General features: G+C 42.4%; 2 protein-coding genes across 3 annotated transcripts in view; one reads left to right on the top strand and one right to left on the bottom strand.

The window, feature by feature from the left end:
• LOC146704117 (protein phosphatase 1H-like) overlaps nucleotides 1–2,269 on the top strand; it is a 42,724-nt gene extending 40,455 nt beyond the window's left edge. Inside the window, exon 10 of the mRNA XM_085461073.1 lies at nucleotides 140–2,269. Coding sequence (XP_085317199.1) covers nucleotides 140–287 — 148 coding nt within the window. The 3' untranslated portion in view covers nucleotides 288–2,269. The remainder of the gene's footprint in view (nucleotides 1–139) is intronic.
• Nucleotides 2,270–9,984: 7,715 nt separating this feature from the next.
• LOC146704116 (protein MON2 homolog) overlaps nucleotides 9,985–24,934 on the bottom strand; it is a 33,618-nt gene continuing 18,668 nt past the window's right edge. Inside the window, exons 15-35 of one of the 2 annotated variants that reach the window (XM_085461071.1) lie at nucleotides 24,798–24,910; nucleotides 23,725–23,829; nucleotides 23,360–23,440; nucleotides 23,174–23,247; nucleotides 22,854–22,944; nucleotides 22,605–22,706; nucleotides 21,031–21,141; nucleotides 19,154–19,329; nucleotides 18,717–18,879; nucleotides 17,837–18,130; nucleotides 17,537–17,735; nucleotides 16,722–17,365; nucleotides 16,232–16,375; nucleotides 15,240–15,257; nucleotides 14,527–14,655; nucleotides 13,078–13,268; nucleotides 12,940–13,000; nucleotides 12,724–12,847; nucleotides 12,290–12,497; nucleotides 11,110–11,192; nucleotides 9,985–10,759 (exon numbers count right to left, since the gene is read on the bottom strand). In XM_085461071.1, the coding sequence (XP_085317197.1) occupies nucleotides 10,596–10,759; nucleotides 11,110–11,192; nucleotides 12,290–12,497; nucleotides 12,724–12,847; nucleotides 12,940–13,000; nucleotides 13,078–13,268; nucleotides 14,527–14,655; nucleotides 15,240–15,257; nucleotides 16,232–16,375; nucleotides 16,722–17,365; nucleotides 17,537–17,735; nucleotides 17,837–18,130; nucleotides 18,717–18,879; nucleotides 19,154–19,329; nucleotides 21,031–21,141; nucleotides 22,605–22,706; nucleotides 22,854–22,944; nucleotides 23,174–23,247; nucleotides 23,360–23,440; nucleotides 23,725–23,829; nucleotides 24,798–24,910 (3,275 nt within the window). In that variant the 3' untranslated portion in view covers nucleotides 9,985–10,595. The remainder of the gene's footprint in view (nucleotides 10,760–11,109; nucleotides 11,193–12,289; nucleotides 12,498–12,723; nucleotides 12,848–12,939; nucleotides 13,001–13,077; nucleotides 13,269–14,526; nucleotides 14,656–15,239; nucleotides 15,258–16,231; nucleotides 16,376–16,721; nucleotides 17,366–17,536; nucleotides 17,736–17,836; nucleotides 18,131–18,716; nucleotides 18,880–19,153; nucleotides 19,330–21,030; nucleotides 21,142–22,604; nucleotides 22,707–22,853; nucleotides 22,945–23,173; nucleotides 23,248–23,359; nucleotides 23,441–23,724; nucleotides 23,830–24,797; nucleotides 24,911–24,934) is intronic. The other variant, XM_085461072.1, reaches the window with a different exon arrangement.

The raw sequence follows: 24,934 nt of genomic DNA, 5'->3' as shown, positions 1-24,934 counted from the left end.
TTTTACTTTTTAAATTTTTGTTTGTTTTCTTCTGACTGTGGGCTGCACGTTGCCATTATTCCCTGTTCTGATCATTATCTAATTGAATATCGCCGTGTGATGCTGACACCGTAACTACTTCTCACTTTCGTTCCCTCAGGTACACGATGGCAGCTCAAGACCTCATAATGAGAGCGAGGGGGGTGCTGAAGGATCGAGGCTGGAGGATAGCCAACGACAGATTAGGCTCCGGAGATGACATCTCTGTCTACATCATTCCCCTCATGTATGGAAACAAGCAGAACTAGCCAAGCTACGAAACCGCAGCCATCGCTGAAACACAACCCTGCCTTGACCTTTTAAAACTTCACATGTGCAGTTTTACCTCATTCCTTGTTCTCCTTTTAAAAGTGCTTTTGTTTCTGCTCAGATCAAAACCTGATCTGTCTCAGTTTCACCCTGATTATCCTCAATCAGGGTGATCTCTCTCTCTCCCTTTTTTTAAATATTGAAAAGGAAACAATCATAAGAGTAGCTGTTAATGATTACTGTTATTATTGTTTTTTTAATTCTTAGCTGTGTTTCGGGGGGCAAACCCTGTAAACCTGGACTCTCGAATGAGATGACAACATCTCAGGACTGCTGTTACTAACTAATGCACAATATTTAATAATGTGAAAATGTAAATAATCTGAAACACAAGACATTGGTTAAGTGTGTTTGGCTGAACACCTGTACAGTGTTTACCCCCCCCCCCCCCCCCCCCAAAACCTAAAGGCTGCTGTAAATATGAATCATTCCAGCTCTGTTCCACGCACGCTTTTAACTTAGCCAGACTCAGCCATTCACTTTTCCACACCTCCCAGTGAAATGGGTGGGAAAAATGGGTTTCCTTCTGCTGACTTTCGGCTGTTACTTCTAATACTGCAGTTGCCATTTTTTTGCTCATTTGTACCATTGCGATACTGCGTTTGCTATTAAGGAGAGATTTTTTTTTTTTTTTTAAATGAAGACTACACTACCAGGTGGAGTGACACTTAAAAGATTTTGGCCCAATACATTTCACACTCCTTATTTCTTTACTATTGTATTTATTTGAACATCAGTTGAGATCTACAAAGAAAAACAAACATGTTTCAGACATGTTCCTCCTTAAGCTGTCGTTCACCTGCTGCATGTGCCATCATTAAGCTACGTAGTCATCCTTTACAGCAGGGGCATCAAATATAAGGCTCTGGGGCCAGAATTGGCCTAGCAAAGACTCAATCTGGCCCACTGGATGGCTTTGGGATATGTGAAAGAGGACATAGCATTTCCCCTTATGAAGATCTCCCTTATTGCCAATTATAAGACACTGGTAATAATGTAACAGATAAACAAAGATCAAAACAAAAAGGTTCCTGTTTTCTCACTCAACTTTTTTTTTTTAAATGAGTAAAAATAAAAATAAAACAAGGCATTTTCTATGAATTAACAAAAACCTTCAGTTTTGTAATTACAAGGGCGCGGGGGGTAAATGAGCCACCAGAAGCTTTTTCTGTAATTTTTACACATTTATTTATTTGCACTGACCGATTTCTCTCATTTCCAACAGCTACAGTTCTTTATCACGTAGAAAAATTAAAAATTGCACTTCTTTTTCTTATAGTAATTGGGATTAAATGTGTAGTCAAATGTCTTTACACTGACAGAAGGAGTGGAGTATCGCTGGTTCGGACCAACTTAACATCAAAGTGGGCCGCATGTGGCCCATGATGTAAAAGGAGTTTGACATCCCTGCTTTACCTCATAGAACCTTTTCTCAGATTTATTGTTCTCATTTTAAAAAAAAATACATCAAAATGTATAAATAACAGGTACCTGTAACGACGCTGATGTTACAGATGTCCCTCAGAGCATAAATCTGGCCCGTCATTGCTAAACTTGTGTCTGAGCAGTCAACACAGTTCTTACGTTACGGAGTGGGTTTCCATATTTTATTTCAAATTGTACTTTTTTTTTTTTTATTTTGAAGGTGAAAATGGTGAAACTGAGTAAATTTATTTAAATGTAAAAATGTAAATAACCTTTTCCAGCAGACAAACTCTCCCTTCCTTTTACTGTAAGTCACGCATATCTTACCGAAACCAAAACACACATGATTTGTACTGTTTTAGAATCCCATAGGAACAATAAAAAAAATAAATGTGAAGAAATTCATTTTTCTGCTCTATTAAAGTAGTTGATCAACAATTGTGACAATTCTCTGCTGCCTCAGTGATTTAAAAAATAAATAAATGGTGTTGATTGATCCTGGCTCTGGAATGCACTTGGCAGACAGCTCAGAGTATTGGGAAAAGTAGCGGCCTGGCCTCTTTGGTAACTGTATCAAATGAACTTTATGAAAGAAAAGATTTTTTTAAAAACGTGAACTGATATAGCGCTGATGTAAATGACTCATCAAATACGATCGAATACTGGATATAACTGATTCTGCATCAAACAAGAAATTTTCTTGGAACTTAGACTTTAATGGAGACAGCATCTGCACCACATAAGACCATCACCGCTCTGACAAACTGTGTCAAGACAGTCCAGAAGCAAAAATGTGGATGAAGGGTATTAGTTCACACGATAGCCAAACTCAATGAAGATTTCCTGGTGGAGGCTGCTGCAAGGAAAGTAATCTTGACTTTTTGAAAAACACGTACGTACACGTACTTGATTGCTTGACCAAAAAAAGGTACGAATGTGGGCCATTTTCTTTCACCCAAAAATTCTGTCAATGCAAGTCAAACATCTGTGGAGCTAAAAGGAATATCTGCAACATTTTTGCTGAGTCCTTCTCCGGTGATGTCATACTGAATACTTGAAATACCTGAGAGACCATGGATGTAAATTAAATTAACATGTCAGGAGAATAAAACATCCAATATGAGTCAGGAGGGAAAGTAAACCTGGCTAAACTAATTAAATGTTTAAAGTGAAAGTGTTAGTTTTTGGATTGGTTAATAGTGCCCCCACCCCACTCTTCCCCCACTCCCCAGCTGTGACACTCAAAAGTCCCCAATGTGTAGCTAAAATAACCTCCGAACAAACAAAAGAAAACAACTGCCTTTAAATATACATTCAGGAATATGAAAGGAGGATCGTGTCAAATGAAGCATTAGTAATAACTGTGTTCTTGTGCACAGGAAGTTGGAGAGATTGGATTTCGTTTAGTTCTCAGACATCAGAGTTGCATCACTGACGGTGATCAGTAAGACCATTTGTTCCTGACATCCTTTCACAGGCACTGCTGCATAATGCTGTTTAACACGGGTGTGGAATGTTGAGCAAGGTCCTGCAGCCAGGTCTTTGCTGTTATTTAAACTTGTTCTTTTTCCATGTTCAATTTTTATTGGTAAAATTTGTACTTTATAGTTTCTCGGTAATTCGACAGTAAATAAATACCTAGGATTATGTTTATGGAGCTGTAATTGCTGTTATAACCAATGTTATCCTTCCAACATGTCAATATTAAGATATTGCATACTTGATCACCTTTATGAAAGCATGTGGAACGCGCTCAGAAGATTTTTTTAAGCGCTGTCGTGGGAATCTCACACTCTTGGGTCCTCTGCAGGAGCTGGAGGGCCATCTGGTCCCCACAGGCCAGCACCGCATCCTCCTCCAGTCAGGCCAGCTCGGATCTGGCACTCCACTCCTACTCTCCACACGTGTGTGCGTGTGTGGTCCAGATTGGATGACGACAATGATGACACAGTCATTCCTGTGGGTGGCTTGTTTTTTCCAAGGTCACAGCACTCCCACCCCACCCATGGACAGATCTGAGGGAGATGCTGAGTGGGCTCGGAGTGCGATACTCACTTGCTGTAATAGAAGGTGATGCGTTACCTCGCTGCAGTGCCGCATGGGACAGTCGAGGGCACGGCCTTGAAACACTCCTTTTGGAGGAGGATAAAGGTAGTAAATAACAGTTTTATTTATTAACCCAGCCCTTAGGAAAAAAAATAAAAGTGCTGCCTTCCAAAGAGGCCTGAATGTAACCAGTTTGTGTCAATGAAAGGCAAAAGGAGAGATAGTTTTTGCTAAATATCCGTGTTTATTACTTCAACATTATACATTAAACTATATATTTATTAGTTAAAAAAATTTTTTAAAACATTGTTCACAATCCATCTAATAATCATGCGAGCCCTCTACACACCAACACAGATAAGCTTTCAGAAAGTGTTGATTTCAGTTATTTTTGAACACGTCTACAAAGGTGCCAAACACTTCCGTCACCTTCTTAAACGTGCCAAACTGCTGGTTTTCTCAGTCTTGCCCCCCTCTCTTTTACAATCATGCAGAGGGATCTGATAACACAAAGGACACGCGAGGGTTGACCGTCCTGTCGGTGCACCGCTTCATCTGTGCAGCTGTGATACCCATCTGAGCTGGCAGACTTTCCACAAAGGGGACTGTAATTTACTGCTTTAGGGTTTCGGCTGCCTGAAGTATGATTTATCTGCAGCAAATGAGAGCTTCAGCATAAGATGGATGAGAAGGACACACTATAGGCCGCCTCTGTGTTGCTCAGTGATCCATAGACCGGCTCCCTTTACAGTCAGGATATGATAAATGATGTTTGGTTTTGCCCTCCAGGCTGGATTACTTGCATTTCTTACATGGGGGAGTTATTTGAATATATGCAACGCCTGTAGGACCTCCGCTCCATGGGCCTGATAACTACACCTCTCCACTGTGCTACATTTACCAGTCAGAGGCTTTTGCAAACACAAGGCGCTCCTACTTTACAACCTACCTACATGTGTCTACAGCAAGTAGCCGGCGTAGAATTTATTGTGTAATGTCAGCACAGATGCTAGTGGGCAGAACTGTGGCCCAGGAAGAACATAACTCTATCATAGCACACGATCCAGCGTGAACTCATAAATATTTCATGGGGAGTCTTCTTGGAAGGTCAAAGCAGAATTCAATCTTCAAGTCAGACAGCCGACTGAATGAGTGGCTCGCTCTCATCTCAGGATGTGTGGAGAGGGTGGTGGGGTGGGGTGGGGGTTAATCGACCCAGGCTGCAAGCCAATCAAAGCTCATTACCCATTCTGGGTCACACCCCAATCACGAGACCCCTGACGGCTCATGGTGATGTGTTACAGAGCAGAGCCAGATGCTGCTGGGCAGCTGAGGGAGGATTTCAAAGGTTAACTCGCAAGGCATGACCGACACCCGCGAGGACACCGCTGCTCAACAGACTGTGTGTGTGTGGGGGGGGGGTCCGGATCATGTGGTGTGACTGTATGTGGACACCACAGAGGTTCACCATTCAGAGTTAGCATGATAGGCAGAATACAGGGAGAACACAGTGCACGTTTATGCCCTGCTTTTATATATGAGAGATGTTCATGTGCAGGAGAAGCACACACAGCATGATGGTATGCATTCTTATTAACAAAGAAGTCCGGGGAGAGCCATACAGCCAGCTTGTGTGCATCAGAGCAGATGTACTGTAGGACACCTCTGTGGGCAGCAGCAGCCACGTCACTGCTTCCTACATAGCCCTCTCCGCCCGAGGTGGCGGAAAACTGCAAATCTATAGCATACACACTTCCTCGTGCATCTTTAAAAAAGAAAGGAAAAAAATTGTTTTTTTCTTTTTTAAACTCGCTAATTATATTACTACACATGCCAGCTTTCTCACCCATTCTCCAAAAATAATTCAAATCTCACACAATAAAAATTAAAAATACATTGACAAAAGTGCCCCCCCTCCCCACAGTCATTGACTATTTTATTAGAAGAAGAAGAAGAAGAAGAAAAAACATGATACAGCAATTAAACTGCTTCAGCTTAGAAATCAACAGTAAGCAGATGTCCTTGTTTAAATTACAGCTTCAAATACACCACGAGAGGCTAGCCTACATAGCTAGGTGTGCATTACCTGGAAAAACCGTCTAACAGCGCTGGGAGCTGGGCTTTTTTCCTCTCCCTCTCTCCTTCGGCTGGAGTGGAGGCACCAGCACTAGCAAGGCAGTAGCTTGCGCAGTCATCTCCATAGCGGGCAGTGTCTCAACCCAACCAACAGCACAAACTACTACCTCAGCCAGTACGTGGTAATAAGACGAAAACGAAGAAAGAAACAGTACAAAAATGCCGTAAAGGGACAGAAATGCCCCGCTTCGCCGACGAAAGCAACATTCCCCACGCAGCCGAAGACACTCCGTCCTCTCTCCCGCTTCGCTCTTCTTCTGTGCAGACTTGAGGGAAACCCCGCCCAAGCAGACTTACTCCCCCTTTCTCTCCTCCTCCTTTTTCCTCCGCGTGTTCAGTGCAAACCACAAAAAGGTCCTTTCCCCTCATATGACCCACTGCATAATCCCAAGCTAGGGCTCGAGGTCCCCCAGGAGCACGTTGAGAGACAGCAGTGGAGTCCACCTTTAATGTAATGGTGGTTTGGTTTGTAAATTCGTGGGTGACTGAAACAGTTTTAGTATTTTTGTGTCTAAGATGCCTCTGCAAGAAACTATAACCCCACCTGCTGTACAGAATACACACATCACGACTCTCAATGCTCAAAAAGAAAAGAAAAAAATATATTTAAAGCATTTGTATTGATATGTTAAATAAGTAAAACAGGGGTGGCCAACCAGTCAGAGACCAAGAGCCACTTTTTTTTTTACTGTGTTACCGCAAAGAGCCACATCATACGCATGGGCACACATGAACATCACCCATCCTTTCCTCCCTCTCTATCACACACACACACACACACACACACACACACACACACACACACACACACACACACACACACACACACACACACACACACACACACACACACACACACACACACACACACACACATCTCTGCTCAGCCAGATTTATTGTAAATGTCACACACCAACGTGATAATGACAGAAATGGACTCCTACAGTACTAAAACCACAGGCCAGTCATTTTCAACAATGAACATTGTGTGCACTGTCTCACACACACAAACTCTCAGTTCAACCAAGTCCAGAAACAAAAATATAATAATCTACAATAGCATTTACTTTTACAATGCATGTTGTTTAGTGGGACTTCTGGCATCCCTTGCCTTGAACAATCCTCTTCAAATCTGGCTTGTATTCCGTTGTTGCCACTCGGAGCAATTCTTTCACGAGTGTCAGTCACAACAGATCGATGCTTTGATTTCACATGAGAACACAGACTCGCAGACATATGTTGACCCAAACATTGACAGTATCTTAAGCGCAGCCTGTTTGACATTGGGGTATTTTTCCATTGGCGCACTTTTCCAGAACTCAATGGTCCCTTCCCTTAAAGCAGGTTTCAATTGGTCCTCCTCTCAAAGATCGATCATCTCCAACTCAGCCGCAGCTTCATCTGTGACTAGCGGGACTTTCAAACAGCCGGTCTCTGCATTAAATGGGTCGATGAGGAACGTAATCTGTGGCCTTTTCAGTTGTAGATCACGGAACCGGGTCACAAAGCTTTCGTGCAAGTTTTCAATCAGCATTGCATATCTGGCTCTTTGCTTACTCAGGGCAGCGCTGGAGACTTGCCCGCTGGCTTTTAGCAGTGGGAAAATGCGTTATATCTCCCTTTTGAATATGTGTCTTGAACAGCTTCAGTTTGTTGACAAACGCAAACACACTTTGCACCAGGTCAGGCAGCATTTTTACCTTACCCTGCAGGGTCAGGTTCAGTCTGTCCAAGTGACACAGCATGTCGACCAAAAAGGCCAGATCCATAATCCACTTGAGGTCCGAGAGCTCGGGATAGTCCTTGTCCTTCTCTTCCGTAAACAGTTTCACGGCATCCAAAAGCTCAAAGAAGCGAGAGAGTACCTGGCCTTTTGACAGCCACCTCACAGTGCAGTGCAGCGGCAGGTCACCTGGAAGCCCTTGGTCCAGCTCAGCGATGAGATTCTTGAATTGCCTGTGGTTAAGCGCATGTGTGCGGATATAGTTGACGATTTCCATCACAGGCTTCATGACGTTATCTAAATTCAATGATTTAGACACCAGTTGCTCCATGTGGATGATCCAAAAGTCAGGAATAGTTTGGTCAGCTTTGCACAGCCCCACAAGCCCGTTCACAGATCCCATCATGGCTGGTGCTCCATCCGTGGCTATTGCAGTTAATTTCGTTATGGGCAGATTTGCTTTTTCTAATGCAGCCATCATGGTTTCTTTCACATCTATGCCACGGGTTCCGTCTTTTAATGGTACAATATCCAGGAGTTCTTCTTTGATCACACAATCGTTTGACACAGACCGTGCAAATATTGCCAACTGAGGCTTGTCTTGTATATCACAACTCTCATCCAATGCGACACTAAAATACTCACATGCTTGAAGGTCAGAGTGCAACTGTGTTTCAATAGCCCTGTTAATGTCCGATATTCTGTGTTCAATAGTGTGGCGGGACAGTTGGACGTCTGATACCATGCGTTTTCATTTGTCGTTTTCAGGAGACAAGACTTCAACAACATCACTGAGGCATTGTGTGGCTTTTTAGCCCGTGCAGTGTTCCAAGCCAGCTGATAGGATGCGAGCGTCTCTGACCGCTTCGTAAATTTTTGGAAAAACTGTGTCTGCTTTTCTGCCTGACTTTTCAAAGTGGCCAGCTCGTGCTTGCGAAGTTCAGTCCCTTTTGGAAATTCCTGGTCGATGTTAGCATGGAGTGAGCTGAAGTGGTGCTGAAGATTTGAAGCATTGAAATGCGCTAATGACGTCTGACATATAAGGCAGGATGGCTTGCCATTGCGTTCAACAAAAAAATATAAACTCTCCCACTCTGTTAAAAACGTCCCGTGTTCATCTTCATATTTTCTTTTTGCTGTGCATTTTTTCCTGCCATTTTAAGGGCGAACTTGCTCCTACTGGGAAACTTTGCGGTAATTTCATCTCACACATATGCGCATTTGATGAAAATAATGTATTGAACTCAAACGAAGCGAACGCGCACATTTTAAAACACAAAAAAACCCCAAAACACAAACTTTGATATGAACGTGAGAGCCGCATGAAACCAGGCAAAGAGCCGCATGCGGATCGCGAGCCGCGGGTTGGCCACCCCTGCTGTAAAAGATGCTATAATGGGATGGTGTAAAGAATTATCAGTGTTAAAAAAAAGGTTAATAATAGATACTTAGACACCTACGTATTTTGTATACCTATGTATACAAAAATCAAATAATGTTTTGACCATACTGCAATGTGAAAGTCAAACTGCTCATTATTTTTCTCCTAATTCTGTCTCTAATATGTCAGGCGATAGAGAAAAATACCGCAGGGTCTCATTTTCAAATGTGAGCTTTTCTCCTGAAACCAGTAATTTACTTAGTTAAACAAGCTTGTTCCCTACATGCCAGGCTGTTATTTGGCTATTATCAGATGAGTTCTATATACGTATAAGGTCGCCACAGACTGTATATAAAAGATCGATATAGTCACAGGTCTGAAAACTGTGGCTTATGGATTCTAATAGCCAGCAGGAGGAAACTCTACATTTAAAAGAAACCCAAATGCTTCTCTTATATTTTCTCAACTTGATTTATGAGTTATGAGTAAAAAATTATCTTGTTATTCTATGATATTCATTGCTAGCTTCACACAATTTATGCAAATTATGTTCCAATTTAAAACACTGTGAGACAGAGCACCGATGCAGGTCAAAGAGGTGTCGATGTAACTGGCAGGTCACCACCTCATAAGCGCGCAGCATCACTGGTTTCAGTCAGATCCACGTCTCACCTGCGGTGTCTCATTTCAAAAAAGTTCCAAATCTGACTTTCCAAATTACAGTGGCTGTCTTGTTTTATATACAGTCTTTGATAGAAGGCTACAAGACAACACAGAAGGCCTTTAGACATCAACACCATCCACCTACAGGCCAAAGGTCTCAAACCAGGATGACTCAGAAATATAATTGTGTACAAAGTGGTATATCTGGGCTTCTAGGAAGCTGCATTTTCATTACATGCACTTTAATCGAGCACACTCAAGAGCTGTTTGTAGAATTGTCCCATTTATTTTACACAGACACATACATCCCTTCTCCGATGGCTGGTTAAAGATGACATGGAATGTTACAGTAAGATTTGTTTTCTTGCATAAAATCCTCACTGTTGAAAATGTTGCAAAAGATTAAATGTTCATTTCTTTTTAAGATCAGTAAAGCCCCAGTTTTTTGTTGTTTTTTTGCATTTTTCTCTTTATAACATCATCAACACTTTCACCACACACTGTACACTGATGCAGTCTCTTCAGGAGAACAAAAACTAAACCCAGAGGCAACACTGCCGTTGTTTTTTTAATTCTCTGTAGTTAACAGGCAAGTGCAGCCAGTCTATATGAGTGTGAAAGCGGGGGGGTTGGCCCGTTATCAGCTCACACGAAAAGCATATGAAAATGTGCATGAAGGTCGGGGTCAATGGTATAGTCTGAGGCAGCCTCGATATCGCTATTCACCGTGGGTTGCTTCATGTCACCGCAGAGTTCACATCCGTGCACTTGTGAAGTGCATGAGTCAAGTCGAGAAGACACCTTCGGGATTTCTTCATTTAGAAAGAAGACCAAAAAAAACTAAAAAAAATGCCGGGTTGCGAGCGAGCCTGGTCAGGACTCTCCGTTCTGGACTTTGGAGACGGGTGGCTGCATAAAGTCTTTAAAGGGCCCCAGGGCCTCCTTCAGGGCTGAGCTCACCTCAGACGATGAGCACGTAATGCACTCGACCAGTGTGGGGTACAGGGCGATCACCTGAGCCCACGTGTTGCCATCCACTGCAGGAAGTAAATGAGAGAATATCAGAAAAGGAGGGAAGAAGGAAGGGAATATGAGTTGTGAATAGAAAACAATCAAAGCAATTTATTCAGAACAAAACTGTTTCCCTGTGCCTGTAGGAATTTTATCGAGCAAAGGGCGATGCAATGCAAATATGCGGAAGGGCACTTCAAAAACACTATTTCACCATGTCTTACCTTCAATCTTCTGCAGTTATAGGAAATTGTTTAGTTTTTTTTCTAACTGACCTTGCCAGAAACACAAGCAATGATACAAAGAATGGGCAGAAAATGTCTCCTTTATTATCTTTCCAAGACTTATTTATCCATTTTTATAGTTTGATACTCACCATTCTCTGGCTGTGTTTTTTTCAGGGAGTCCATCAAAGTGCTGATAGCTTTCAAGACAAAGATAATCTCTGTCACTTGTTGCCTAAAATGAAAAACAACAAAGGCCTTGCTTAGCTACAAAGGCACGGCAGTAGGAGAAAAGTGGAAGAGGCAAACAGCGAGGGGGAGAGCCAATAACAATCATGTATATACATAACACTATTTATTACATATCTACTTTTTACACTGGTTTGTATATTTGTACATTTTATATATTTTTTCTCTGTTAATACTGTTCACACGTATATAGAGCTGCAGAACTGTGATTGTTGGTGCTAAACGGGCTGGTCTGAGTATTACAGAAGGTGCTGATCTGCTGGGACTTTCTCATGAAACCACTTGTAGAGTTTACAGAGAACAGTCTGAAAAGAGAAAACATCCAATGAGCGACAGTTCTCTGGGTGAAAATGCAAAGGGTGAGAGGAGAATGGCTACACTGCTTAAACCTGGTAAGAAAGAACCAGGAACTCTTAAAACAAAAATATTTTTAATGTTAAAATATAATTATTGTTGTTCTCCATGAATCTTCAAACTTCAGTTTTACAGCAAAAGCAGAAAAAAATGGTAAAGTACATCATTATTTTTGATTAAGATGTCATATTACAGTTATTTACTTAGTGGCTGAATGTTATGCTTGATTAATTTCTGACTTTTCAAAGTTGTCCAGTGTGCCGGCTCAAAATTGAAAAAAATGAATTCAGGACAGATTTCTGAGATATTTGTTTTGCTGTTTTGATAGATGCTCTAATAGATTTGTTAAGCTCTGCATGTACTGTTTTATTTCAGGCCCTTTTATTTAACCAACTTTGTATTTATACAGAAGACATAAGAATATATTTTACTTCTCCCCCCTCTCCCTTTATTTTCTCTGCTTGTGGTGCAGTTTATCCATGGGCATCTTTAACTTCCACTGAGTCTTGGAGAAATGTGGTAGAAGTATGGCGGTTTTACATTGTTTAAAAAGAGAAATAAGAGATAAATGAAGCCAGAGCTGGTCTTGATTTTGCATTTGCTAAATCTCCCAGTGGTTAAAGTGTAGCATTACAGTCATCAGAATTAATGGCCTCTTGGAAAATGTGTAAAACAACACGCGCTAAAAAAAAAAGCACACACAAATAGATACCCATGGTGGCTGGGTACCTTGGTAATGGGCAGCGTCCACTCAACCTCTCGTCCTCTACGTATCGTCGGAGAACATCCTGGGACCTCTTGAGGAGCACGGAGAGCGCCATACGAGAGATGTAACCCTCCTGCGGGGTGGAAACCTTGTTGCTGAAGGAAAACTGCAGCAGTGTCTCAAAACACACTTTGGAAAACTCCTCTCTCATCCGCACATCTATCTCTGCCTCTGTTGGAAGAATTATTTTCGATTGACAGTGAGAGGGACTGACAGGGTTTGGCTGTACGGCTCAACACATGCACAGTTGTTACTGATAAGCCGCAAGAAAGACTCCGGCAACAAACCAAGCACCTAAATTAAGATTCCAACACTTGGCCAGCATGCTGTTGCGCTAGTTTCAGGAATACACAACTGCTAAAGCCAAAACAACTTAGCTGCCAGAGTCCCATATTACCTGTGAATGAGGGAGACTGTGAGTGAATGGATCCTTTATTCAGCATGGCCATAATCTGGCCAACAAAGTCTTTGGGGATGAAATTGGCAAATGGTAAGATTTCTGTGCTGATCAGCTGGACCACCTAAAATGAAGAGGGAAACGATGATGCAAACTTGGGAAAAACTTGCAAACTATTTGGGGATATATTATCAGAGTCTAGAAACAAGCACGTACCTCTACATCGATGGCTTCATTCTTCTGAAATTCCTGGATAGACAGGTTATCTGGAGGAGTACTGTAACAGAACAACAGTTTTCTGCTTAGAACCTCTGAAAGCTGCACAATAAGCATGGGGGTGGGGGGAATCTCTACCTTTTGGTGAAAAGAAAGTCTTCAAAGGCATTGGCCAACTCTGGCCACATAGTGTCAAACTTCCCGGATGAGGCATGCTGCCGTGCCACTGGTAGTCCAATGGACAGCACCTTGAGCAGAGACGACACAGCGAGCTTCCAGGTGCTCTCTGACGGACAGGCGTACTTCAGACTCAAGGGCATTCTTAAAGTCTTGAAGGCAAAAAACAAAACAAAAAAGCTCATGAGATTGAAACACAAAGGAACACTTAAAATTAATCTCGACAGCGGTGCACGAAAAACTTTCACCCCTCTTCCTTTTAGACAAAAGACAGAGTTAATATAAGTGGAGAATGTAAAGACGCCTCATCAACCTCGTGAGAAAGTCAGCCACCGACATTTTAACAAAGTCATCTTATTTCCAAGAGCAGCTTGGCGCTCCCTACAATGACATTTCACAAATACCAGTGCCTTGCTTCTTGAGCATCTCTCTGATAAACTGATTCATTTCAGTTTTGGGTTTCTAAAAATTCACTGAGAAGAAAAGAGCAGTTAAACACAGGTGTCAGAAGTAGGGGGAAAAGGAAGAGTGGCAGATTTTGGATCGCTTACACTGACAGTATCCTTTAGTGTTTGATGGACTGAATTTGGAAAAAAGTTTTGAAAATACTGGGAACACTTTGCATCTGCCCGCTGATGTACAGTATGAACCCAATATTACGATCAATACAGTGAGGTCAAAGGGCAATCAAGTAAAATCTGCCCAGAGGCTGGAGGTCTCTCAGAATTAAACGATTTCAAAACTGAAGCGGCGTATCGCATACTACTAAAGTTATGTTCCTCCACCCATTTTTGTAAACTGAATTTTCCAAATTTTCACACCAAACTTTTTTTTAAATGTTTGCCAGTTTAAAATCCTAAAAAGGTTGAGCAGGTCTGTAGGTCTAATAAAGAAAGTTGTTTCAGACGCAAACAGCCAGTTTATTCATTATTCTTTTAAAAGCAACAATTGCAGCAGCCTTAAGGAATATTCACACAGCAGTGCTTTACGTAGCTAAACAAATCATTATACTGCAACTGTTCTATTGAAATTTAAAGTGAATGTCCTCATGTGTGGATCTAATTCTTCTCAGAAACAAAAATCAGGTTAAAAAAAAAAATTAAAAAAAATAAAAATCTGGTAGTTCTTTGTTTTTACATTCATCGGGTCCCAATCAGCCCAAATAGCAAAGAGAAATTTAAAATGCATGCCATGAAAGAGTTCGGGTCTTAGGAGGTTAAAATGAAAGAAGCATTCTCGTGATCTTCCACACTGGATGAATATGCAGGGTTCAAACATAACTGGGTGGTCAGCAGAAAGCAGCTCAACAGTAAATTTCGCTGCACTAAACAGGAACAGTGATAAAACACATCAAACATTTTCTCTTTCTCACCATCACCAACAGCGAGTACACCACCCAGGGATAAATACCTTAATGATATTCTGCAGAACTTTTTCATTGATGACAGCTTTGTGGCAGGCTGTTTTATGGTACAGGTCCACCACCACCTCCAAGGAGCGCTCAGCAAAGGGCACATAGTTTAAGGCAACCCATTCTGCCTGTAGGGGTAAAGAAGATTTAACAAAAGAAAACCAAACAAAACAGGAATGGGCATTATGCTCACCTTTTGGCGACAGTGAAAGCATTTGTTTAAAAAAAAAAAAAAAAAAAAGACACACTTTGCATAAGTACGCAAGTAACACGCCATTTTATTTTTAAACTGCAGTCGCTATTAGTCGGCTTCAAGCTTTGTTAGGTTTACAGTACCACAACTGAAACGTTACAGCCAAACTAAAGATTTTATTCTACAAAGTGTGTCTTTAGGAAATAGAAAACAGAGCCACAAGTATGCATATGAACAAAAAAAACAAAAACAAAATAAAACCATCAAAAGTCACAAAATCAACTGAAAATGAACTCCACAGAGGGAGGTGGGGCTGTGCACACAGAGGCAAAACCACCAGTTAGTGACAGGCAGAGAAAGAGGGGAGCATGGAGTGAGTGAGAGACGCAGATGAGACGCGAGAGCCTACCATGCGGAGTGATATCTCATCTACCGCAGAGGGTAGATCATCACCATTCAGCACAGCTTAGTACAATTACAGAGAGGGGGAGTGGGGGTGAGGGAGATGATGACACTCACCGGCGCAAACAGCTGGATCTAAAATGGTTATCCAGTGAGTAGTTCGAAGAAACAGAATGAGACAAGATTGAAATTAAACCGATGTTTTATAGTTGTATCAAATCTAAAGTGCGTCTCTCAGCTAAACGAGATCCCAAAATCTGGGCCGAGGGAAAAGAGGGGAAAACAAAACAACCTCCCAGCAGCACTGAGGACATTTGACGCAATCTGACATCAGGACTGAATAAAAGCCAAGAAGGCAATAAAAAGACCACCCATAATGGTGTTTGGCTGGGTGAGAATTTTGTTTGACCATCTAACTTAAACAATTTAAACAGACTCAGATCAACACAAATGTCCAGTTTACTGTACCTCCAATGCAGGACGGACACGCGGCCAAGATTTAAAACAGGCAGGGTCAGGATTTAGACCGACTCCATCAGTCGTTCAGTATTTGATCGAGACACCTTTCAGGATTTCTGTGCAGGAATAACATCTGCTTGAGCTACGTGTTTCCAGAACTTCCAGGTTTCCAGAACAGCAAGGATTAAGACGACTCTGACGTCAGACTCGTTTAAAAATACTCCGTTTTTGTGACTTCAATAGTCTTGCTCAAAATTACTGGGTGCCTTGGAAACACTTAGTTTTTTCCTTTTTTAAATGACTATGAACTGTGCTGGACTGAAGCATTTCTCTGGCAACCGCCCAGCAAGATGAATCATGAGGGAAGGAATTTGAGGAAGGAATGGTTTGGGGCTTCTAATGGGGGTCGAGAACAATCTGTCAATCTCACGAAGAGCCGTGACAGAAGCTTCATAAGGACAAGACGGCAGAGGGAGTGGAAGGGGGACTTCACGAGCATCAAAGAACAGATATGATCTTATTGAGAATGGCTGAAGAGAGGTGGGTGAATAACAATGTGCGTCATCCAACAGTCTTAATGAAACAAACTGTAAAAGCAAATAAACTGCAATGAAAACCAAATATTTAGGTGTCCGTTTTTCATTTCCTACCTGGTTGTATTTGGCATTGGCCACGTGTTTGGTTTCCATCCTGCCGTACTGAGGCGGCTTGCAGGAGAACTCCACAAAAAGGAGCAGCTGCTCGAAGATGGCCGGGTACATGACCTGCAGGTTCTCCGTGCCCACACAGATGGCCTGCAGCAGGGAGGGAAGGGAGGAACAAACACTGCTGACTTCCACCACAGGACTGCATATTGCACAATTTAGCAGACTGACACTTTCTTTTCTTTCCTGGGCTGAATAGAAACGAACTGGGAGGAATTAACTTTAAACTGAAAGGGCCTATGTTTGGTAAGCATGCTGAAAAAGCTAGAGTAATTAATAAGGAAAGAACGAGATGCAACATGGGACCTCCTGCTGGATTTGAACAGATGATGATTACACACATGACCCCGCTCTTATCTTGATGCTACACTGTAGCACAAACCACCTCACATCAAACTGCTAAAAGCTTCACCGGTGGCAATAATCCTTCTCCCACCTTCTGCAAAACATCCAGAGCGGTGAGCACGGCTTCCTGCAGGTTGGTGAGCACTGCCTCAGTGTATGAGGGGAGGATGAAGGGTGAGGCATCGCTGCTGATAGGCACGGAAACAGCCCCATGAAGGATGACCCCTAGCTTTTTTAGATCCTCCATACTGAAGTTGGCTTTGATGTGCTGGTAGAGTGCTGGAAAAATCTGGATTAATGCTGTGAGGAAGGGCTGACTGGGGATAAAAGAGAGCTTCTCTGTTGGGCCAGTAGGTGGTCTCGTGCTGTCCGTTCCCATTCGATACCACGTGTTCCATGCAGACCACCACAGTGCCGAGTCCTCCAAGGCCGACTCCTCCCCTGGCGGGGGCGCCTGCAGCTCAGCTCCGTTGTACCGTGTCAACCGTTCCAGTAGTGAATCTGAACGCACCAGGGGTCTTCCAGGACCGGATGCTGACAGCGGGTCAATGAGCACTGGAGGGACGCCCATTGCAGCAAGTGCGTCGCCTGCTTTGTCCGAGTCTTTAACAGGTGTAACGATCTGAAGGATTTCCTGAAAGCTCTTCAGGGCAGCCAGGGAGACCTCATTGTTTTTGCTGAGGGCAGCTGACTGAATATGGTTCAACAGCACCTCCCAGGCCTCAAAAAAATCACCTGCAGATACACAGCAGAAGATGGCGGCGTGGAAACATTAGCGCTCTGATATTTGACACCATTTTCAAAGATGTCCTGCATTAATGGCTCAGAACATATTGACAGGTGTTGAAGCAGAAATGCACCAACTGCAATCTGCTGAATGTCACAGAGCATCACGTGCGGGCTCACCTAGCTGCTGAAGGAGATACCGCCTTGTGTTGAAAATGCGCGCCACGCCCGCTAGCGTCAGCACCCACGTCTCCGCCCACTGTTTCTCGGCTGTGTCGCGCGAGTGATGGATAAGGATGTTCCCACCGCCTGACTCGATCTTCTCCTTGTCTGCTGTGGTGGAGGACGTTCTTACACAGTCGAGCAGCTGGAACAGGACCTGGAGGCGACGAGTGACAAAACAATCACGTACTGTCAAATTTTACATTTTTTCGTGTTTTTCTTTTTCCATCTTATATGAAGACGTTTCAGGGATTGTACCTTCCACACCACAATGTGCCACGTTGGCTGCTGGAGCAGGGTTCCGTGGGCAGCAATAGTGGAGAACAACGTCTGGCCGGCGCTCTTACGCACAGCAGGCCGCGGGTCCACGCACAGCTCCCCAAGCTTGGCATACAGACACAGCCACAGGCAGTCAAAGGGAGGGGCGGGGTGGAACGGCCTGTTGAGGGTCTCTCCTTTCTCCTGGGCCTGTTTCTGCAGCGCTTCCTCCTCCCTCTCTAGCTCCTGCGTGATGGCTTCTCCCCTTTGGAAGAAGTAGTCTGAAATGTTCCACTGTGGGTAAGAAGAAGAAGAAAAAAACCAAAAACGAAGTGGGGGTATAAATTAGGGAGAGAAAGCAGTAAGATGCTTCTGATAGTTTTGCTATCCATATTACCATAAAGTAACCTCACAGGAACTGGCACACTCCAAGAGAAATAATCTGGCAAACCACAGATCAATAACAGGTTTTGTATGTCCTGAATCCTGCATAAAGTGTCTATCTAATGTTATTAGAAGACTGTTGAGTTAGAAGAAAATAATACGACAAAAAAATAAATAAATAAAAAGGTGGGGAACTGCAATTGTTTGATCATATATTAAAAACACCGGGTTTCTATTTGAAAACTAGTGTTTGAAAAGTAAAGCCGTGGGCCACCTGTCACTCCTTCGCAAGCAAGAGTCGTCCTGCTTCTCCTTCACAGTTACAATCGCACTTGCTAATTCACCAGTTACATCACATTACTCTGCTAGTTGACTCTCAAAAAACTTACTTGATTGTTTAATTACAGGTACCATCTGACAGCAAAGCATGGAAAAAAAAGTCTGACTGATAATCCTTTATAATAACTACCACAGCTGTACACATCTGTCATCGTACCAGTAAGCCGATGGACGTGAGGCTGATGTTGAGCTCCTGGTTCTGAAGGCCAAAGCTGCCAGCTACATCCACTACAATCTGGAGGCACGTGCAAGGCATGGTGGGAAGGAAGTCTGTCACCACCAACTGCAGGCACTGGAAGGCGGTTCGGATCAATGACTCACTGATGAAGGAACAAGACATGCGGCATGCATTAGTTTCATTAACTATGTGCAGTGTAACTGTGGACATAAAATCACTTTAAAATTCTTTTTTAATGATTTCTTTTCACACAGGCAGCTCACTCTCTGGGCATCATTTACTTTTAAGGGAATAGCATTGCATAATAGTAATAGTATTATTTCTTTGCATAGATTTTTTTTTAAATATACATACAGACAGACACCCACCCACCTCTTTGGTGGAGACAAAAATCGCCCCCTCTATTACACTCTTACCCTTGATCATTGCGAATGGCTCCTATAACACCCAAAACGAGGGGCCAACCAGGCCCCAGGCTGTCGCCCTGACTCTGCAGGATCTGCAGGACACACTCGAGCTGTTTCTGCCGGATGTCTGCGTGCAGCACGTTGGACAACTCCTTCAGGGGGTTCAGCAATAGAAGCTGCAGCCGCTTAGGGATCAAGAAAAGGGAGACGGTGATCAACTTACCTGTCAAGTTTTCTATTCATAAATTTGTATTTTAAATTTTAAAAGAGTAGAATGTGGCGCCTTTATTAAAGCTACGGTATAACATTCATATTGGAAGGGTAAACAGGTGAAGTACAAACTGTTTAAAGAAAAATGTGTTTGGACATTTTTTCCTAATTGGCATTAAACTTTTTAACTCTGCATGTTTGAAAATGAAAGGATTAAGGCTTACTGAATTTTCAAACGCAGTGGTTTGATGATGAGTCACTATGCTTAGTAATTTGTTTGGCAATGACAACATGAAGTAGTAAAAGCTTGTCCACATGCAAGGAAATGCTTTAAAAATATTGTTTCATTGGCTGTCATTTTTATTATTCATATAACCTCCACACACCCTGTTTTAGATAAGGCTTGTTATCAGTCTCACCAAGGTTAAGGTCACAGTTTGTGTTTATTAATGACAAGATAAAGTGACTTTTCTATCTTTCTGTCGTGGCTTACAGGATGAACATCAGCATCATATACAGGCAAGTATTGTGTTATTCATACACATTGTGCAGTATGCCGATCAGCCATAACATTATGACCATCTGCCCAAATATTGTGTTGGTCTCAAAGGTGTGCTTTGGTATCTGGCACCAAGATGTCAGCAACATATCCTTTAAGTCCTGATTGGACTTGTTTGTCTAGGACATCCAACAAATGCTCGATTTGACTGAGATCGACAGAATTTGGAGGTCAAGTAAACACCTGAAACATGTTCTTTTCAAACCATTCCTGAACCTTTTTTACTTTGTGGCAGGGCACATTATCCTCCTGAAAGAGGCTACAGCTATCAGGGAATACTGTTTCCTATGAAAGGATGTGTGTGGTCTGCAAGATTCTTTGGTAGGTGTCAAAGTAACATCCACATGGATGGCAGGACCAAAGGTTTCTCAACAGAACATTGCCCAAAGCATCGCACTGCCTCCGCAGGCTTGCCTTCTTCCATGGTGCCAGGAGTTCCCCAGGTAGGCGACGCTCACACGCCCAGCCATCCACGTGGTGTAAAAGAAAACAGGATTCATCAGACCGGGCCACCTTCTTCCACTGCTCCATGGGCCAGTGCCGATGCTCATGTGTCCATTGTTGGTGCTTTCAGTGGTGGATGGGGTCAGCATGGGCACCCAGACTGGTCTGCAGCTATGCAACCCCAGAAACAACAAACTGTGATGCTCTGTGTATTCTGGCACCTTTCTACCAGAACCAGCATTAACTCTGACCTAACGGGCCAGCCTTCACTCAGTGAGTCTTGGCCGCCTGAGACCCTGGTGCTGGTTCACAACATTTCCTTCACTGGAACACTTTTGATAGATACTGACCACAACAGACTAGGAACAGCCCACAGGAGCTCCATTTTTGCAGATGGTCTGACCCAGTCATCTAGCCACCAGAGGTTGACCCTTTTGAAACTCACTCACATTCTCACGCTTGCCCATTTTTCCTTCTTCTAATGCGTCAACTTTCAGGACAAAATGTTCATTTGCTCCTTGATACATCCCACCCACTAACAGGTGCCACGCTGAAAAGATAATCAGCATTATTCACTTCCTATCAATGGTTGTAATCTTATGTCTGATAAGTGCATGTTTGCTTTCGTCTTTGTTTTTTCTTCTTCTAAATAACCCATCGTGTCGTTGCCTACCTGATTTTGGGCCAGTGGAGGATCGTGTTTGTAGGCAAGTCCAGCTTTAATAAGTGCTGTCAGTGCCTCGGCTCCCCATTCTCTCATTCTGGAGTTTGGATGCTGGCAGACCTGCAGGACACAGCATTTACGGACAAATGCAGACACAAACAGGCGCAATGACAGATCTGATGCACAGGCGGTTCAGAACAGCGTTTCCCAGCAGTTTTCACAGTGGGTGGGTGTGAAACAAGTCGGTGAAATAAACCACAGACTGTGTGATAGAGACTGGGATCCCCCTGTGGCAACAGATTATGCTGTGCTAGACAGTGTAATCATGAAAGCATAGATACACATGGAGAGACCAGGCTGAGCAAAGAAAAGTACACTATGTGGTACAAAACCTGAAGAATCTGAGAGAAAACATTTCCGTGTTTTCTGTGTTCCAAATCAGTCATCCTTGTTTATCTTTGTCAAACAAATCTTCTACTTTTATGGCATCAGACTTCTCGATTCTCGAGATTTACTGCTTCAAAACCCAGATGATCCATGTGCACCCTTTTGTATACTGTGTGGCTTTAAGTATCTACTTAACGCCGCACATTTTTCATTATTATCGTTATCTGTATGAATAGTAGACAAAGTCGCAAAGAAAGATATTCAGCATTTTATCTAAGCACGTTTTTGCCAGTTTGCAGCTTTGGATTCTACTTTGAGACAAATCAGGAATTCACACTGAAAAAGCTTTGCAAAATAATGTAGGATCAAACACTGATAACAGCACAAACACATTGTGGACACACTGTGGCATAGCGACCTCTCAGCTCCAGCATGTTTATGTCTGATCAAGAGGGAGCAAAAAAAAGCAACAACCAAAAAAACCAAAAAAAAAAACCAACCAGATTGGAACCAAGAGGCAGAGAGGGAAGGAGAGATGGGAAAGTCAGTGTTTACTGAGGAGAGGATCTGAGCTTACCTTCTGCAAAACAAACGGGTGTGCAAAAGAAAAAGGAGATAGAGAAAATGTGACGAAAACCTCAAAACACAGATGTTTACAGATACATAGCAGGGATTTTCTGATGACAGCTGAAGAAATGACAAAAAAAAAAAAAAAACGCAGTTTATCGCTCATATCAGTCCATATATTGTATTACTGCTTGTGAAATGATAGGTCAGCTTGCTGGTTGATATGACCTATGTTCTGCATTATTTACCACAACATACAGGTTTTACTCTGGGTATATAACACTAAAGAACAGTAAGCAGTATAGTGGAAATTTGGTGGTATTAAGACAAATATGTACTGGAAAAACAAACCTAATACCACCAATCACTGCGATTAAATTCTGTATAGTTTATTTAACAAAAAAAAAATGAAGACATTTTTTGGTCTTAGCTACTACATGAACTCATGTCTACATAATTAATCTACATTTCCAAAGACAAAGACTTTACCTTGAGTACCAATTTAACAGGTACATTTATTTATTAAGCTAAAATGATGCGATATTTGATCAAAGAGGTACAGGAAAAATAGACTGTACCTCATTTAACATGAAATGTACGTGTAGGCTTCTGTTCTAAGTAGTCATTACCTCCAATAAGTGGCCTGTCAGTGGTCTCCACAGGATCTCTATGCGATCCATGTTGACCAAACCGGTTTCAAGCAGCTTGGCGACTGCAAACAGAGACGGCTCCTGAAAAAAAACATAACACAAAACAGAAGGTGTAGAAAACCCAAAATAAAACACTGGATATGTTTCACAGAAGCACAAGTTCCTTATAAGATTTGAATCAAACTCAAATCTCTTCCTAAACATCAGTCAACTAGAGAAACCGTTTACCTTGTTGTTTCCATAAGCCATTTCCATCGCTTCCAGGGAGAGGGAACAGAGAGCATTGATCAGGTGATGCAGGGACACATCATCCAGGTACCTAGATGACAGAAAAATACTTATTTCAGATAACATGTGCCTATTCTGCTTAGCATTAATAACTTAAAATTCTGATTTTACAACAGGCAACACTAGCCTATCTCTCTAAGAAAATACTGTGCTCCTTCCCAGTCATATTTATTAACAAATGGTTATTGTACATATCCATTTTAAGATCATCAGGTAAGTAAGTAAAGTATCTACATATGCTCAGGCACACTGATCCTTACTGAGAGCTCTCGAACAGTCTGGACAGGATGTTGGAGATAACAGGCAGGTCTGTCATCACTGCTGTGGTCAGCACCTGTTTAGGTTGGAGACACACGATTAGCATGTAAGCCCATCACCTTCAACAATGAGCTGGGAAACATAATGTGCAATACAAGTTCAATACAAAGGTTATAAAAAACACTGACCGTACTGGGGCCCTCCACTGCTCGACCAGGCTTCAAGGCACCACCCACGCCTGGCTTAAGCCCGAGGATCCACACTAAGTGCTGGGAGAAAAACAGAAGGTGAAGGAGAGTTGAAGAAAAGTTCATATCAGGTCTTGAAAAAGTACACCAACATGCTGAAAGACATGTATTTTTATGTAAATGTGCTAAGAATGATTCCACTTTCTCTCTGAGAGGTGCATAAAGCACAATGCAGACAGTGCAAGAACAGTTTTGTGCATTTATACATGGAATGGATTTGTATGTGACGTCTAATTACATGAGAGTGTGTACATATGTGCGTGGTTGCAAGTAAGTAAGCGTGTGGCTGTAGGTGGTTGTAGTACCTGGAGGGTAGCCAGTACCAGCTGCCAGGAGGTGCCCAGCACGGCTCCGTGGCAGTGAGCCAGGTTGAGCAGGGTTCGCATACACTGGATGTTTTTGGCAGTCAGCTAAAAGAGGGAGAGAGTAACGTTACAGTCAATTCTAAGGCACACTGTATATTACCAAGTGAGTCGCATCTATAGAACAAGTTATTATGACTTATGACAGTATTCCGTCTCACCACAGGCAATGAAAAGTGTGTTAACAAAAAGAAGGTGGTGGAAACGTAGTGTAAAAGCAAAGGAAATGAAAACAATATGCTAACATTACTATAGGGAAAACTTTAAACTCTGCATGATTATTCCAGGTCAGGATCGAGGTCACTGTGCAGGTACTTTTAAATCTTTTTGCCCTCAAGAAACATTTCAGCGCACAAGCATCCATGTCCAGCATCTATTAAGAACTATCGACCTGAACGAGGCCCTGACAAAGAAAAGCATCTTATTTCACATAGTCAATATTGTCGGAATATACTCTACTATGCACATTGATACTGGCGATACTGCTTAATATGGTTAAGCAGTATTACCTGTTTTGAAGCTGGGGTTTTTTGTTTTGTTTTGTTTACAGAGATTCTGAACATATTTATTTACCGAAACCTTCAAGTACCAACAAATTAAAACCATTTACTTTTACTTAACTCATAGTTCAGTGTTGGATGTATTCATTTCATTTTATTTCATTTATTCATTCATTTCAGGCACAATAAAATACATATATTGAACATAAAGTGCACGAAACTTTATTTTTTTAAACTTGATTGTTTGGAGCCGTTTGGACTCACCAAACTGCTGCTATTTGTTTATTTATTGTGGAAAAGTGGTTTTCCTGCTTTATCTGGATTTAACCTGCCCAACAGCAAGAGCTCCGCTGACATTGTCTCCATTATGGAAGATTATTGTTAATCTAACTTGTTTTGATAAAAAACACTTGTGAGCTTTGTTTTGGGAAAACTACTACACAAATTAAAATGTGAAAATCTGTTACACTTATCGAGTATGTAACCACCAAGTCTTCCAAATGTGTGCGTCCTTACCACAACAGTGCCCTGGGGCTGGGCAGTTAGTGGCTGCCCCACAGCCACCACCTGCTGATGAGATTCACTGGAGGGGCTGATAATCTGCACGTTCTGGCCCTGGATTGAATAAGCTGTGGAGAAAACACACACACGCA

Source organism: Copadichromis virginalis, linkage group LG7, assembly GCF_057382275.1.
Source record: "Copadichromis virginalis isolate Kocher_CV1m ecotype Utaka linkage group LG7, C_Virginalis_male_GT1.1, whole genome shotgun sequence".
Classification (NCBI taxonomy): domain Eukaryota; kingdom Metazoa; phylum Chordata; class Actinopteri; order Cichliformes; family Cichlidae; genus Copadichromis; species Copadichromis virginalis.
Note: the sequence above shows the minus strand (reverse complement) of the source record. Positions and strands in the feature narration are given on the sequence as shown.